The following is a 14,751-nucleotide window of genomic DNA, read 5'->3' on the forward strand; positions in this document are numbered from 1 at the left end:
TGCAAAGCTGATTTTGAAATGATTTTAAATCCTATCCTATTTTAAATCCTAAATCCCATCCATGTTCATCCATTGTTACATCAATCTGCACGTAACCGCAGTCAATAGAGTGGTGCAGGAATGACGCCTGAAACCCGGAAATGAGTTTGCATTTTTACTTCTGGCGATTGCATTTACACTTCAATAATCATAAAAGTGGTGTTCATTTGTGGAGATTATCTTGCTGAACAAAACATGTAAGTATCATTAACGTTTGTTTGCCACAGAGCTTATTTTCTGCAATAATCCAAAACCCAATGGAAAAATCCCATTGGCTTTTTGTAGAAGGGAACCCAGGGCGATTCTAACTTCCTGGTTGGCCTACAAAAATACATCATCCCTGCCCCTACCACTCTATAGCGTAAAACCTGCAGTAAGAATGTGTATTGCGTCAACAAAACGGGGGACTTGCTTGTAAAAACGTCGCTCTATAAGGCTACTTTTAGTCCAAAACTCAAGTAAGGACATGGGTACTACTAGTTTCAGTTTTTCCCACACCATACACATTGCTATCTGGTTACAATGAAGGATTTGGTTATTTCTCACCTATTATCCCACTGTCTTTGCTCTCAAGCGTGGAGCTGGGGCTTGTGATGGTCCCACAGGGGCTGGAGTGGCTGAGAGGGGGGCGGCTGGTCGTGCTGTTGAGCGTGGAGCATGGGCTGTCAGTGCTGGGAGACGCCGTGCTGCTGGTCAGTGTAGAGCAGGGGCTGATACCCTGGCTAGTCACAGAGCACTGGGGAGAAGAAAAGAAAAGAGGAAAATGGTTAAGGTACACCAAGAATGTACTCTACTAATCAAACATGTCAATGAAGTATGAAGTCAACCCAATATAAACAGTCAGCTGGCAACATGTCCACATTTTTTCAGCATGAGCAGCAATAAATGCAACACAAAAATAATGTTCCAACCTTATTTGGAAGGAGAATTGAGAAAATTGCAAAGAATGCTTTGATCCAAGGTCACTGCCTATTCACCTGGATCATGTGAAAGCAATGCAAACCATTCCCTCACAAATAAACAAGCCTTTCACGTGTGAGCATGACACACAAGCCGAAAGGCAGAAGCACTGCAAAGGGAGCAGGGCTTTTGAAAATTACACACTCATATGTCTGGAGGAACCAAAAATAAGCCTGAGGAGAATTTCACAAGGGAAGAAGTATCTACTTTGTTGTGACACAATAGATTACGTTCTCATGCACGCCACCAAGCCTGTCTGACCACCATACAGCAGCTGAATCTTTGTTGGAGCTAACTGACAACCGTAGAAATCCAAATTAAAGCTGGTTTGTCCTGTTTCCCATCTTCCTCCAACTGTATTCTGATTGAACACAATAAACTGTAGCTCACAAAGGTCATCCTTGTCCCACTATAAGAACAGTTCCACATACACTACTCCATACAGTACATATAATACTCCAATTAAAAACCACCGTTGCAGGTCAAATTAAATCAACCCTCATCCTCCAATACATCGCAGATATTTTTGTTGCCTGAGGGACTTTCACCCACAGTTGGTTTCTCAAGCACCACTTACTGCAAGGCTGTGCATCGCTTCAAACAAACTCTTCAAATTAAAATCTCAGCAAACCATAACAAACCATTTCTAACATTGAACTCAAACATCCCTAACTTGTTTAAAAGCCCCTTTCACATTTTGCAAAGTGTTATTGCTCTAAAATCGTTGAATAATTATTTACTCCAACTGGAACATGATTATAAGCGACTTTGTTAAACAGCTGAAATATTTGTCCTGCCGCTTAAAACATCACTGCAGGATTTCTGCTGCAAAAGATCAATTCTTCTTCAACCTGACTGAACTCACAAAATAGTCAGACTCACCAACGCTTAGCCAATTTCAGACAGAAGTGGGACGTCTCGTTCAAAGATGTACTGACTGTTTAAAGGTCTTCATGTTTGTGCAGTGGCATGCTGAATGAATACAAGCAGCAGGATAGGAGGGATGCTGCATGGCTTAAGGCATCATTAACAACTTGTGGAATGATAATGTTAACTACATAACATTTGCTTTCTAAGACCCACCTGTTGGTTGTTTTTTTTGTGACAGCATGCCAGTTAGTTTTTGCCCAGAAATTTCCACCCTAGGGCTGCACCCAGAGCCAATACCACCAAACAAATCACAGTAAAAGCCAAACAGCTTACTGACATTTAATAATTTATTGTTCAGGCAGAACTAAAAACAACATGCTGGGTTTAAGACATGTTGTAAAACAGCAGTGTGGAGGAAAAGACAATTGCTGGCAGATGACAATAACGTGCTCCTCCCCAGCTAAGCTCTGAAAACACACACCTATACACACACACACACACACACACACACACAAAAGTAAAAACCTTTCCCACATCTCAACGAATAAACATGATTCATAAAATACTTTGTAAGTCTCTTTCACGTTCCTTTTTGCCGGTTCAGTGTCCGAGGCACGAGATAAGTGAGGGAAGCGTAGCGTGCTGGGCTTCTGCTCTTCACACAACCCCAGCTTAATTAGTAGAACCAAACAAACTGAAGAACAGACCTAACATAACTCTATTTCTGGACCGGGACTCAGACACTCTTGTTACATACTCAAGAGCCCCTGGAATAGCACTCAAGTTACTGAGAGACTCATACACCACACTGGAGAGAGAATAAAACAACATGCAGCCAATTTTAAATATGGGATTACTTTCTTTAAAACATCTTTATCATCTCAAACAAAACAGTTGGAAGATTACCGTTGTTTGATGTGCCAAAAAAAATATTCCCAGAGGTGCCTCCTAAATCCCCATCCAAAGATAATGCACAGGGGGGGGGAAATGAATCAAGCTGCAACAAAAAAATCCATTCTTCTGTTACAACTCCCTCCTCCTCTCATCCTTACTCTCTCTCTCCTCTATTTCTCTATCGGTGCGCTGCAGCAGTGACAGCAGCTGCTGTTGGAAGAGGGAGTGAGTTGGAGGGGAGGGAGTAAAATGAAATACCTTCTTTTCATTCTTGTCGTCCATAGGTATGCGTGCCGTACCCGGGATCCCTTCTCCTAGTAAAAAGCCCAGCCTTGTCATCAGTTCCTGAGTGGCAGGGGAGGAGGAGCTTGGTTGTTTCTCTCCTTGCAGCTCTGAAAAAGAGAGAGAGAGAGAAATGTTCAACGTTAGCGGGCAGATTCCCTCTCTCCACTGGATGGCCCGCACTGGGCCACTCTGCCTGCCCTGCCCTCCCCGGCTCTGCTCTGAAACGCTGTGCTGCACTCTCCAGCTGCTGCTGATGTGGTGCAGACCCGGAGAGGGGGAGGAAAGAAGAGCGAGGGAGTGAGAGGAAGAGAGAGGGAATGTGGTGGGGGCTATGGCTTGTGTGTCTCTGTGTGTTTGAAAAGAATCTGAATACATGTGAATGTCTAGCATTGTTAAGAAAGCAGAGACTGTGTGTTTAGAGTGCCAATTGCAGGGCTTTCTGGTTGTTTACAGCTCTCACTCATAGAGCCTCTGAATATCAATGAGTGGACATGGGCTTTCTCTAACACAGCTTTAAACTGTCTGCAGTCTTCACTCTCAAGGCTTAATACTTGTTTAGAGACCAATTTCAAGGTCGGGCTGCCATCAACAAGGCACTTGCAATCTATTTTCTGTTTATACATATTGCTTGTTGGTATATATAATTAATATAAAACTCTCACAAAAAAACACTGATGACAAATAAGACACTTTGTACAACATGTATCTGTGCTGTGACTGAAAAAGAGCATTTTATCATCCATACAGGTAACTCGAATGTGGGTGTAGCAATGTAATTAAGGAAGAGTCACAACATTCCCTGAGAGGGAACAGACGGAGTGAGAGAGAGAGAGAGCGAGAGAGAGAGAGAGAGAGAGAGAGAGAGAGAGAGAGAGAGAGAGAGAGAGAGAGAGAGAAGAGAGAGAGAGAATCAGAGAGAGAGAGAGAGAGAGAGAAAGAGAGAGAGAGAATCAGAGAGAGAGAGAGAGAGAGAGAGAGAGAGAGGGCAGATGTCCAAGGTACAAAAGCTTATTATACAGCTCTCTGTCAGCACCTTTCCCTCCTCTCTCCTTCATTTTCTCCTTTACCCTCTTTCTTCCACAGGTATTAATAATGTTGGCAGTCAATCTGATTAAATACAAACAAGTCGTCCAATGGCACAACGAACTGCCAAGACCCAAATTAAGTCAAAATCAAGCCACCAGACAAACACACACACACACACACACATATATATAAATTGTTGGCATGTAAATGCTTGGACACAGATAATGTGTTGTCCTCTATTGTGGATATAGAGAAATCATAAAGAAGAAAAAAAAAATCTTTTTACACATTTGACAGCCTTTATGGTGCAAGGCATTGCTTCCCCCCACTTTGAAGTCAGCAGCAAAAATGCTAAAACTGGTCTCCCTTGTCTGTATCTTATTTCAAGTACAAGCACTGCAGTCCTGAAATCTGAAGGTACAGAACATCTTACTGATGTCATCATATGAAAATGTCTCCACCCACCCCATCGCACTTCTTCAGTAAGTTTCCACATGAAAACTACTAGTACTATATGGAATTTGTGGCGTTGCCATTGGGAGCATGTGGCCGTTCAGAGCGGGCCGATTGCTTGGCCCCAAGGAAGTGCTGCTTGCAGCACTGTTGAGAACCGCTCATCGCTTGTTGACTCCAGGAAAGTGAAGAAGAGTTTGCTGGTTGTAACTTTAGTATATATCTAGCATCTAGCAGCGAAAGTGAAAGTTGTCTGCCTGCTGCAGACGACATGCTCGCCCTGAAGCCCCACCCCCACCCCCACTGCTGAACAGAGTGCTGGTCACTTGTTTATTCAAAGTTTATTAACATGGGGTCCCCAGCAATACACCCGCCAAGTGTGGAGTAGATCGGATTAACGGTGCTCGAGATATGCGAAGGACATACAGAAAAACACAGACAGACGGACAGAGTCCTTGCTTTATAATTAGATATGTTAAATATGTTATTTATTACATTCTTAAATGGACAACCAGACACGTTGGTCCACCACCCCTCCACAGTCTTATTTATGTTTTCTTACTCAAATCTCTTTGTACTTTCTGTTTCTATGTGTAATTGCTGTATGTGGTAATTTGGTACAGCATGTTTGGCTACTGCTGTGTTCTAAATGTAATTTATGGAAGTCCTAGTAGAATTTGGGGGAGTCTCAATTAGATCTTGTCATATTGGAGGTATTGGAGCTGCCTGATCTTCTCCAGTTCTTCCTTTGAGGCATTTTTATATCATTTTATATATTTCCAAGGCGAAGTAAAAATGCAAAGTGTGGGAGTGAAATGAGAGGGGAGTAACTCTTAACATGCAGTCCTTGGAAAAATGAAATTCATATCTTGGTATGAGGTTCTTAACCTGGTAGAATACTGTGAACGTAATCAAGATAATAGAAGTAATACACCAGAGACCCCTTCTAAATAATGCACATATATTTATATACTGTAAGAAATCTGTTCCTCCACTGTCTTGGTGGTCTTGCCACTTACATGTATCCATAGGGAGTTCTTCTCTGTAGCATTGCTGCTAGTGTTGCCACTAGTCAGAGAAAGTTACACTGCAACAATAATGAAGGAACGTTGGGTCTGGTAAGGATAGTATACGATATCAAACCAGCCACCAGTGGCAGCAGTACAGAGCTGTACTCCCAAAAGGGGAAATAAAGTTATTATATCCCATCTTAGATTTTACTATGCCCTATTCAGTACAATGATTTGACTGCCACACCGTATTTTAAAGGTGCATATTTGTTACATAATACACTCCACAAGTCATATCTCTCTGCTTCAAGATTCATTTGAGCATTGGTTTTGCATGGAGGGTTAGCCGAAATGCATGCAGACAAAATCTAACTGAGAGAGGCCTGTTGTCACACACGAGGTGAATCTCACTGATGCTGTAGTCAGAAACAGAATCAGGAGGAAATGCTGTCCACCCTGCGGCATAGCAACTTAGAAACAATGCATTACAGTGTTCCTGCAAGCTTCTTTCTGCAGTGAGTCCAGAGCAGTGCTACCCATTTCAACATCTGGACGAGCTGTCTTATTACTGAAAGTAGCTGATTTTTTTAAATATATATATATATATATATATGAAAGCATGTCTAATCAAGCAGATTGCACAAATGGTGAGAGCTAATTCACCACTAATTTAAGAACACCAAAGGTTCTTGAATTTCCTTGAAAACTTACGCTAGTCATGATTAAAATGCACGCAGCTGGTCTACTAGAACTACAAGAGCAATTTCATACAGAGAAGAAGAATAAATCATGCCAGCAACTCATCAAAGGCTTCAATACAAAACAGAATCAGCTTGGCACATGTTAGCCATGAGCCTATGTCCTTCAACAAGAACAAAATGTGTTAAGACTGGATACTTGTATTGAAAGTAATGTCAGACAAGCACCTATCTCTAAGTTGAGACTGTGCATATTTATGTCAACCCTTTGACACATCTGCTCACTGGGTTGCATGGTTTTTGTCTGGTATGTGTTTTATGCTGGCACTGACTTTAGGCCAGTTGCACCACCTCTAAGAAAAGCACCTTTAATTCGGAGAAACTGAAATATTGTATAGGCCTGAAAGGAAACAGCAAAAATCAAATATGCCTAAAGCTTTCACGCTGAATAAACTGAAGCTTTTATATATGTAGTACTGAATCCTAACCTAATACACATTGGCTGCTTGTACTTGCATCACCTTTTTCTCCATTGCAAATACTGTGCAGTAAACAAGACCATCCATTGAAAATCATTTCTTTATGGGAATGTCACCCTGCTCGTGTAAATGCTCGAGAGGAGCCTTTTAAGACCACTGGTGCAAAGACAATGCTGAGGCCTGAATGCCGCCGACAACAACAGTTTTATAGATTCAGGGTCACAGGATTATAGCACACATCTTGTTAAATCTTCCCAGAGAGCTATAATAATTCAATAGCCTTTTCTCATCCATCACAACATGCACAAATCGTAAAAACTAGGAGCATGTACAAGAAACAATATTCAAAATTATTTTTTTTTGCTGGCTTTGACAATGTTTTGAATGTAAGCGTTCAATGCTGTGGTTCTTTTGCTTTTGCATTTCTTTGAAATCTGTTTTGTATGTTCTGTCATTGAGGTTAAAGAACTCACCAGTTACTCCAATCTAAATCATTTCTATGTAACATCATAAGGGGACAGGGTAGTATAACTGAGATTTATGTTAAGAATTAACATAACGCTATTAAATTCAACTGTGGACAGATATCAACTATGTTGAGTGCCGGTTGTGGGTCAATAGTAATTTGAAATACACAACAACACATTGCACGCTTAATCAACTTTTAGTAGACGGGTACAGATAATGGGAACTGGTCCCAGGTTTTTATAAGGGGCACCTTACTCATCACGAGTTTATGGCTAATGTACATTAGCAGACAGTGACAGGTTGTTTTTTTATTGTGAGAGTCTGTCAAAGGTCTGGTGTGGCCTAAAAGCGCAAACAATATGGATTTGTGACGACTAGAATCTTTGTAGAATAACACACTGTGAGACTTAAGAGATTTTCCTCCTCCACTTGAGGGAAAATATAGAAGTAAAGAAGAAGAAGAGAAAAAAAATAAGTGCAATATAACTGAAACTTTTAGCTCAGTTAGCTAAATTAGCTCATATAGATCAGTGCAAGAAAGCTGTATTTGTAACATAGACTGTATATTATATATTGTATTATATACAGTCTATGATTTGTACCCGCTCTGGCTATAATGTAATACCATTTAGAAACGAATCCAACTTGTTGATTGAGTGCTTCTTCACAGTTCTATGTTCATCACTGCTTCTTCAAAACCACTTAAAGCCTCCTAGCTCTGAGGACCAATCAGTAGCCCTGGAACTGTGCTGGGGCTGTGATGGACCTCTAGGCATCTGACATAAATCCACAACAACAGACAAAAAGGCTGACAGATGTGATGCACATGGCACTTACAAGCCCAAACTCAGGCTCATGGGCCACATCAATAACAGTACTTTCAGCCAGTGGTCTCTCTGCAAATCAATACACTATACCAACAACACAAATGAGTTGCACTGCAGCTGCAGCCACTGCTAGACACAAAACCTTCACTTTGCAAGTGCAAATTTGTCACTGCGTTCTGTGTTCATGCATCTATGAATAAAAACATAGCACATGGAGAAATCTGAGTTAAGCTTATGGTTGTGCTGCGGGTTTATGAATTACACTACTTTGGCTTTAGCTTGTCAACCACATCTGAATGGATTTGGACTGCGTGACTCACCATTTGTTCTATTTATACACACGACACCACAGGGCAATTGTTGAGTACCGTTAAATGGTTAACCCCGGGACCAGTTTCTTTTATGAATGTTATCACCAATTTATCACTCCTTCCCATTTTACTGTCTGTTGGCATAATAAACATGACAGGCAGAAAATAATTAATAATAAACATTGGTATCTGTAATAATTGCTTTACCTTTAGTTTCATTCTTAGAAGCTGCTCACAACAACCTCAGTCTTATCTGTTGACCAGTTTTATCTGTTATTGGTTAAGTGTCTTACTCCAGGGCGCCTCAGCTGTGGTACTAAGGGAGGGACACATGCTGCTCTTTCGCTTTCCTGCCAGATTTCTCCCACCTGGTTGTGGATCAAGTCGACTACCTTTCAGTCACAGGCTCTATTCTCTAACGTTTGGGCCACCACTGCTTCTACATTGGGGACACACCAAGTCGACATCAAAGAACTAGCCAAAACCTTGCACTCAAACACACCGCAGTGACTACAGCCGACGGCCAACTACCATGTACGTTCTGCGCCTGCGTGAGATGAAATAACTCTCCACACCAGCTAATCGCGGTAGTCTCTATTTGTCATTCAAAAAGGAAAACCAGAAGACAGAGGACTGCGGATATACAAGTCGTTGTTATGATACGTAAGATTCATTTACGAGAATAAGTTGTACATTTAAGAGAAAAAAATCACAAATTGACATGAAAAAAACTTGAATATTCTCCGAGATTATTAAATCATAAATTTGCATGAAAAAACTAATAAACAAATTTATGAGTTCCTTTGTCAAGGAACCACACCGCTTCACTTAGCAAGGTTGGATCAAACTTATCACATCGCAGACGCCACCGTTAAACACGGCGATAACGTGAGCCACCAAGTGCAAGTGTAAATAGTAGCGGATTCTAAGAACGTCCATCTATCCATATATTCTATTACCGGCTCATGGGGGCAGCAGGCTAAGCAGGGTATTCCAGATGCCCCTCTCCTCAGCAAACTCTGAGGACATCATTCACCATAATCTGGTTCGACACAAGCAGTCATGTTATATGCCTTTTCTGTGTTGTTTTTCTTTCACACTGACAGTTGGGCACCACCCCTAAAAGCATCAGTGTAACTATGGTAACGCAGTGTGTTCGGGGTAACTTCTTTTTATGACTTTATAATCTCAGGGAATATTTGATTTTTTTTCTCTCACAAATTTGTTTTTCTTGTCAACTTGCCACTTTAATCTTTTTCACGTAAATTTATGACTTAAATCTCAGAAATTCTGAGTTTTTTTCTCGAAATATTACCCCCTCCCCCGGCTCCATAATAAATAAGAAACTGAACTCGCATAATGGTTTGAATCATAAATCAGACAACCATCACTTTATAACTCAGTGTGGCAACTGTGTCCCACGGTTATTTTCTCTAGTTCCTCTGTCATAACAGTATCTTCAATCTGAGACACATAATGAAACATAGAAATCATCCCCAGGTCAAGAACCACATCTCATGTGAATGTCATGTTTAATTGACAACGTAATCCTACAATCGGCAGGGGACTTTCCAACCCATACCAAATAAGAAAAAAACATGTCAACACAGTTCAAAGACGGAGGTCAGTGTGGGGGTTATCAGTTTCTCAAGCTGTCACGCATTCCTGAAAAGGAAAGCATGAAAGAGGGCTGCTATGGTTTCTTGATTTAAAATGCTATCAGCAGTGGAGCACTTCTGACTGCAAGTGGTCTACCTGTCTACCAAGATAACCTGACGGTGGGCTGAATACAAGCCAGACCTGCTGGCTTCCCTTGCAGCGTTCAGAGATTAGAGCTGCTCTTGTTTCATGTTAATGCCCATTGGCTCTTTTACCTGGAGCACAGAGGGTTAGTCACACACATGTATCCAAACAAAGTTTTACTGTAGACGTACTGTATCTATGGGCATGTGTGTGCTCTTTTCTCTCTCACGATTAGTATAGTATGCTATAGCAACTAGATGACAGATAAGTTATATTAGCTAAAAAGGCACCAATGTGTTATTTATGATGTGTTCTGTGCAGGGTCACTCGATTACAAAACCTATCTTGGGCGGTCATCCCACAGCAACATAACCACCTAAACGGAAATTCACATTCAATTATCATTTCTCATGCACAGGGAAATGGAATTTGTGACAACCTCAACCTACCCATTTCTGTTTTTTACTTCATAAACTCTGCAGAGTGTTTCTGTGCAATGGTAAGGCAGAATTGAAAAGTCTAACCTGATGGTTAACAACCCATTATACAAATGCAGTCCTAATTGGAAGGCTGTGTGTGCGAAGAAAAATACTAAAAAGCTGCTCGGAGAGTCGGACCATGAAAGGTCAGTAAATGGACAATTGAGCATTAAGTAAGCTTTCTACAACGGCTGTAGACTGCCTCAATGTAAATGATTTGATGAGAGGGAAAGTAGGCATGGTACTGTGTTTTCTATTATGGCCCCACCTCCTGTCATTTTGCAGTGGATAAAATACATGTAGTCGATCAGCAGCGTTGCTCTAATGGTTCTCATTAACTGCTCTTATCTTGATCAACACAGATTATTAATTGGTCCTATTCCACTGGACGTTATGACTTTATCTGTGAGAGCAACACTGGTTCTAAATGTGTCACTTAGCACAGCTTTATGAATCAGTTTAAGACTGCATAATGGAGAAGACATTATTTATGATTCCGTGGTGTGCATGATAAAACTGTGGCAGCTGGGCAACAGCAACTTTATCTGTAGACATAAGGTAAAATGACTGCCTTTATGTGGATGGAGGGCAGTTATAAAGTAAAATGACTACCTGATGAAAATGATCTGATTAGTCCTCTATATATTACACTACCCTGGAGATATGAAAAACTGGGATGTAGCTGGAACCACTTCTCGTTATTCCAGTAACTGTACAGCAAATGGAGGCAGAAAGAAAACAACATCATTATCTGCTGCCTGAGGAAGTTTATGAGCAGGTGTGAAATAGCAGCCGCGTGGTGCGGGGATAGAAGAATGAAGACGGAAGGAGGAGGAGCGGGAGAAGGATGGGGCATGAGGGGAACACCATGAGCAGACTGGCTCCGCGGAGCTGTCTTGGCTCTCTCCCTGCCGAGAAAACAATCCAGCCGGTGCTCATTAGCAGCTGGAGTTTCATTACCACAACAGTGGAGCCTGTTTAATGAACCCTCGATGAGAACATGCATCCTGCTTCCCCATTTGAGTTCAGAGGTACGAGGTGACGTGCCCCCCCGAAGCACGTTGTAGCGCTCTTATTGCAAATTTCCACAGTTGGAAACCACAAATGTCCTTTGCTGTGAGCACAGATGGAGCGTCCAATGAGACATCACAGCGGAGACAGTTGATAATAAAGTATATCCGAGGTTCGGAGTGTGGGTATGACAAGGGGATAGTAATCATAGCTGTGACTGACACCTCAGCATGACTCTGGCTCTAACGGTAGATACAGATGGCATTTCATTAACCATTTGACCAACAGAGCTAAAGCTTCTTCATGCAGCGACTCACCCCCGGAGGGCATCGCGGCTGTGGTGTAAGGATCCTCAAGAGATGAGCAGCAGCACAGATTAATGAAGCTTCATCATTAAATAAAGAAAAAGACAAACAACATGTAAAGTTTCAGCCTCTAGCAGCTGATTAAAAAAGGAAATTAACAATGAACCTGAATGCCATAGAGAGAGATATGACTCACTCTGTCACAGCCAAAAAAGAAATCACAGCCCATTCATCTCTGCTGCCACAAAGTCACTGCTTGCCTAAATATCATCAGAAATTCTATCCACTGGTAACAGTGGGTCTTGATTATACAACTGGGTTTGAGTCTTTATAAAATGGTACAAAATACAGCCAGTTTTTGTAAAAGTGCTTTATGCATAACTGACGCACCGCATTCATTATTATTCTTCTTTAGTTTGAAAATCTTCCTCACATCCCTCTGTCTCCGTTTCCCGATTCAGTAACATAGAAGACACCAAGACTAATCTAACATTATCTGCACCGTCTTATGAATGGCCAATTCAAAATGACTGTAAAAAGAATTCACCAGTGACACCATGGTTTCCTACATTTGCAAAAACAGTCCTTCCATGCAGCCTGAGACCTTGTACATTTTTAGCCATATGCTGTTCGAAAAATGACACACTTGACAGCTAAAAATGGCACATTTAGAATTTTCAATTCTTTCACAGTTATCTCCCAATTTACAATAATAGTTCCATGAATAGCAAAAGGGATGACATGGTCTCCAAAAATGTGTTAACAAATGAGTAACGCACACACACTAGGGATGTCACGAGAACCAAGGCTTTGGATTTTTCCCCTGATAATGCTTCATTGTGAACAACAAATCTGTGTTGAAATCAGCAGGACGAGAGCTAGTTAACGTTAACTAACTCTCATCCTGCTGATTTCAACACAGGACGTGCCACTGATTTATATTATGATGCGTTCTAGTCGGGCTCTATTCATTAAAAATGGGTATTGAGCGAAGGTAAATTCTAATGTTATCATGATGTGTTCAAATGTACTCTTGTAAAATGTGTTTTTTGGCAAGAAACTTGAATACAGTTGTTTGAAGGAGATGTTTTCACAGCAATATAAAATAGATAATAGAGAGGGAATTATGAGATGTTTAACTTCCTAACAAAAAACAGTATGCAAATGGTAATAAAGGAGTGGATGTTGAAGTACATGGGATTTTATGTTTTACTTATGTTTTTTACCGAGGTATCAAATTGGTATTGAGAATCGTGGAATTTCACTGGTATTGGTATCAACTACAAAATTTCTGGTATCATGACATCTCTAACACACATTGTACAGGAGATTACGACCAATGGTCAGATTACTACCATTACTAACAGTTACGATAGAGAAGTGAAAGCAATACCAGCGTCAGATGATTTAAGAGGTGTAAATTCACTGAATACTTAACAATACAAGTTGGGTCCTAATTTCAGCGCTGACAAGATAATCAGCACATGAAGAAACAGGTGCTAAGTGCTCGGGCCCGGGTCTCACTGGCGTTGTAACGAGAGAGAGACGTAATTGTGGGAGAGGACAGGACCTGAGGCTCGGTCTTGATTGACAGAGACAGAGCTCTGAGACCACAGCTGAAACAATTTTGACAGGCGGACTTGTTGGTCGCCTGTTACAAATGCTCTCAAGCATGCAAACACACACATACATACATACATAAACAAACATGAACGTACTTGCGGACAAAAAATAAAAATACACATACACATTGCATCCACACACATGCACAAGAAACTCTATCCTTCCTCAAAAGAGCTAAGTGAGATGACTCCACCGTGGGTCAAACACAAGTTTCCTATCTTAGCCTGCAGCCCATCCTGCTCGTCCACATCAGAGAACTCTGGAAAGCCGACAATCCGACCCAAAAGAAGAACAAACGAATACATTCAAACTCCACATGCAAGCTTTAATCACATCTGAGCATGGCCAAAATGAAACACACACTCAAAAATGATACTGCATAAAAATCTTTAGAATTACATGCACCATTTTAGACAAATAAGGGTATGCAAAAGCCTCAGCTGCACTCAAGATGTGACTATTGATGTGAGGCATGTTTTTTTTGACATCCAAGAGATACATCCGTCAGCACAACACCCAACAAAAAGGCCATTTATAACTCCTAAGAACTCACTTTATCTGAGGCCTAAATGTCACGCAGTACTCATGCTGCAAAACTTCCAATGGATTCTCCGACTCCGATCTTTCCGGTACTGTATCAACATTCCACGCTGACGCTGACCTTGGAACAAAAGCTGCAATGTCAAACAACCATCTCATCCTGTCTCAGTAGTTAGGAAAAAAAAGCCAGCATTGTTTACCATCTCTGAAGTAGGAGACAACACAGACTGAAAGATGCTTTCTTTATTGACAAAAGGACACTGGATACGTCCTTGTCAAACGCAACGTGTGACGCACATTAATCCAAATTAATCCAGTTGATGTAACAGGCCTACAGCAAACTCAGACATTAGATCTAACTGCGTGGTGTAACTTTCAAAAATCCACACGGGAGAGAAATAGACTGGAGAGGCATAGCATGTGTAGCTGTGCTCAAAAGCCTGTCAGCTATGCATGGGGCCTCATCCTACAACAGCTGGGCTATCACAATTAGCCATCATTAGTCTAGAATTTATACAGCGCCTAATTGTACATAATTAGTTGAGTAAGTTGCCGCATTACTGTAATTTCTCAGCAGTAAACTTCTTTTACCTGCTGACTACGGATGTGGGAAGAAGGGGAGTAGATACTTTCTCCTGGCTTAGCTGCTTACATTTATTGAATAACTGACAGTACAGGGCAGCGATAACAAGTAGCTGTTTGACCTTAAACAACAGGTTGGTTATTTCTT

The 14,751-nt window shown here is 41.2% G+C and overlaps 1 protein-coding gene across 5 annotated transcripts in view; it reads right to left on the reverse strand.

Moving 5' to 3' along the window:
* Positions 1 to 14,751, reverse strand: part of LOC141782757 (protein TANC1-like) — a 119,335-nt gene that overhangs the window by 52,059 nt on the left and 52,525 nt on the right. For 4 of the 5 annotated variants that reach the window (XM_074659446.1, XM_074659448.1, XM_074659443.1 and 1 more), the window contains 2 exons: positions 3,022 to 3,155; positions 586 to 775 (listed from right to left, as the gene is read on the reverse strand). In XM_074659446.1, the coding sequence (XP_074515547.1) occupies positions 586 to 775; positions 3,022 to 3,155 (324 nt within the window). Of the gene's footprint in view, positions 1 to 585; positions 776 to 2,775; positions 2,990 to 3,021; positions 3,156 to 14,751 lie in introns of those variants that run through there. The other variant, XM_074659447.1, reaches the window with a different exon arrangement.

The sequence above is a fragment of the Sebastes fasciatus genome, chromosome 14 (assembly GCF_043250625.1).
Source record: "Sebastes fasciatus isolate fSebFas1 chromosome 14, fSebFas1.pri, whole genome shotgun sequence".
Classification (NCBI taxonomy): Eukaryota; Metazoa; Chordata; class Actinopteri; order Perciformes; family Sebastidae; genus Sebastes; species Sebastes fasciatus.